The 2,500-nt window shown below is 40.9% G+C and overlaps 1 protein-coding gene and 1 long non-coding RNA gene across 3 annotated transcripts in view; one reads left to right on the forward strand and one right to left on the reverse strand.

Annotated features, from left to right (window-relative positions):
- LOC115375355 (uncharacterized) overlaps window positions 1–2,050 on the forward strand; it is a 4,499-nt gene extending 2,449 nt beyond the window's left edge. The window contains exons 3-4 of the long non-coding RNA XR_003929707.1: window positions 121–200; window positions 1,918–2,050. This is a non-coding gene — a long non-coding RNA (uncharacterized LOC115375355). The remainder of the gene's footprint in view (window positions 1–120; window positions 201–1,917) is intronic.
- drc11 (dynein regulatory complex subunit 11) overlaps window positions 1–2,500 on the reverse strand; it is an 84,793-nt gene that overhangs the window by 752 nt on the left and 81,541 nt on the right. For both annotated transcript variants that reach the window (XM_030074764.1, XM_030074759.1), the window contains exon 18: window positions 1,930–2,168. In XM_030074764.1, the coding sequence (XP_029930624.1) occupies window positions 1,930–2,168 (239 nt within the window). The remainder of the gene's footprint in view (window positions 1–1,929; window positions 2,169–2,500) is intronic.

The raw sequence follows: 2,500 nt of genomic DNA on the forward strand, positions 1-2,500 counted from the left end.
CTTTGTTCTCTTAATTTGTAATAGCACACTTAAGTGGACTGATCAGGGCATTTAATCAGATTTATTCCTGCAAATAAAAATGGAAGAGATGGTATGGATTAAACCAAGTTCCTCTTTTAGGACAATGAAGCCCGTCTGCCTGTCTGTCTGTCTGTCTGACTGCCCACCTGACCGCCTGTCTGCCTGCACCAAACAAACAGGTACAGTTCTTTTGAAAATCTTCTTGGTCTGTAAATGTAATCGAGAAAATCCCAGTACAGTTTGTCAGTGCCATGAAAACACTCAGGGCTCGTGTTCCCAAAACATGTGAAGCGGCTCCAGACTCTGTGACAGATTCAGGGTTCAGGGTTCAGGGTTCAGGGTTCAGGGTTCAGGGCAGTGATGCTGAGCTTTTATAAGGTATCGTCTCAGTCGGGAGGCTATAATGACTGTAGCAGAGCTTCATACAGATGCATAAGAGGCTGAACATGTGCTTGACTGGTCTTTACGTTGTTCTTTGTTTCATGTTTAATCAGAGGGCCACATTTTTTTACTTTTAGATCTTTATTTAAGCAGCAGCAGCTTTGTGATTCGCTTTTACGAGGAGACTCTTCTAGATTTAGTGACATTTAAGAGTTTAAGTTAAGACATTTAAGAGTTCTCTTAGTGGTAAGATAAGATGTTTGGTGGATACAGGCGCAGGGCTGCATCACTAAAACTTCCTGACTAAGAGTTTCCTCTTAAAAGTGAATCACAAAGCTGCTGAGACCAACTTTTACTGAGGACCTTAGAAAACCCTTGAGCTCAGAGAAAGGGGGCGGGGCCGAGCCCGTTGCTACGGGTGATGTCATGTTTCAGGAACAGGTCGACCTGCTGTGCCTGCAGTGATTGGCTGATAGGGAACGGGTCTGTGTGAGTGATCTGATCTGAACATACTGCAGACAGAGGAGCTAGGATGCTCTAAAGATCTAAAAATAAAACATGTGGCCTTTTCTGATTAAACATGAAACAAAGAAAAATAGAAAGACCAGTCAAGCACATGTTCAGGTAACAGCCAGCAGCCTCTTATGTATCTGTGTCTACCTCTGCTACGGTCATAATATCGTCATAATATCATCATAATATAGTGATAATAGTGATAATATTGTCATAATATAGTGATAATATCGTCATAATATAGTGATATCGTCATAATATAGTGATAATATTGTCATAATATCGTCATAATATCATCATAATATAGTGATAATAGTGATAATTTGTCATAATAGTGATAATATCGTCATAATATAGTGATAATAGTGATAATATTGTCATAATATCGTCATATATAGTGATAATATTGTCATAATATAGTGATAATATTGTCATAATATAGTGATAATAGTGATATTATTGTCATAATATCGTCATATATAGTGATAATATTGTCATAATATAGTGATAATATTGTCATAATATAGTGATAATAGTGATATTATTGTCATAATAGCGTCATAATATAGTGATAATAGTGATAATATAGTGATAATATAGCCGATACCTGTTTAAAAGCTCAGTATCACTTAATGCTTGAAAAACATTGACAATCTGCTGATTCTGGGCTCAGATCAGCAGGATCTCCTTGTTCCTGAATCTCATGTCAAAGCAGAATCTGCAGAGGGGATCAGCTGCAGGCCTGAGACACGGCCAGCAGGGGGCAGCACAGGTGGCTTACTCGGCCAAAAAGTAAAAGAAAAAACAGGTAAATTTGTGACGTTATAATGGCAGAGTTTTCTCCTGATAATGAGTTAGGGTTAAAGGGTTAAAGGGTTAAAGGGTTAAAGGGGTTAAGGGTTAAGATTTACTGTTTAAACAGACACAACCAGATATTTTCCTCTGAGCCCGGCCTCTCTTCCTCTCACCATCACATCTCTAATATTAACTCTAATGTGAAAGGTGCTGTGTGACCTTGAAGGCGTCCTCCTCCTCCCTGAAGACGGGGTCCAGGCGGGCCAGAGGGCCGACGAACTCGGAGGCGCTGAGCGGTTTGGCGGCGAGCTGGGTCAGCCTGCGGGGGTGGAGCACGGCCCGCACCGCCTGCTGGATGTGGCCCTGCGTGTAGCCGTCCGTCACCTTGGCCAGAGAGCTCAGGTCCAGGCCGGGAGGCGGCTCGGCCCCACCGCCGCGCAGCAGCTCCCTCCACAGGACTGGAGGATTATTACACGCATGAACGATTTCAAAGATCCACACAGTGTGAACCTAAATAAACTCATAAGGTGTTTTACAATCACTTATTATTATCTTCAGTACTCTGTTTGACTTATTATTTTCAATATCCACCTAAATTTTACCCATTTTTAATTTTACAAATAAGGTTTTAGGGCTAGCAAACCTTTTCATCACATAGCACATCACAGCACACAGCACTACACAGCATTAACTATCATAATAAACAGGAGAATAGGGTGTTATAAGGAAAACAAACATATGCTTTCATGGAAAATCAGATTAAAGTTTGCTCAGATTGGTGATTGTCTGT

This window comes from Myripristis murdjan, chromosome 2 (genome assembly GCF_902150065.1).
Source record: "Myripristis murdjan chromosome 2, fMyrMur1.1, whole genome shotgun sequence".
Lineage (NCBI taxonomy): Eukaryota > Metazoa > Chordata > Actinopteri > Holocentriformes > Holocentridae > Myripristis > Myripristis murdjan.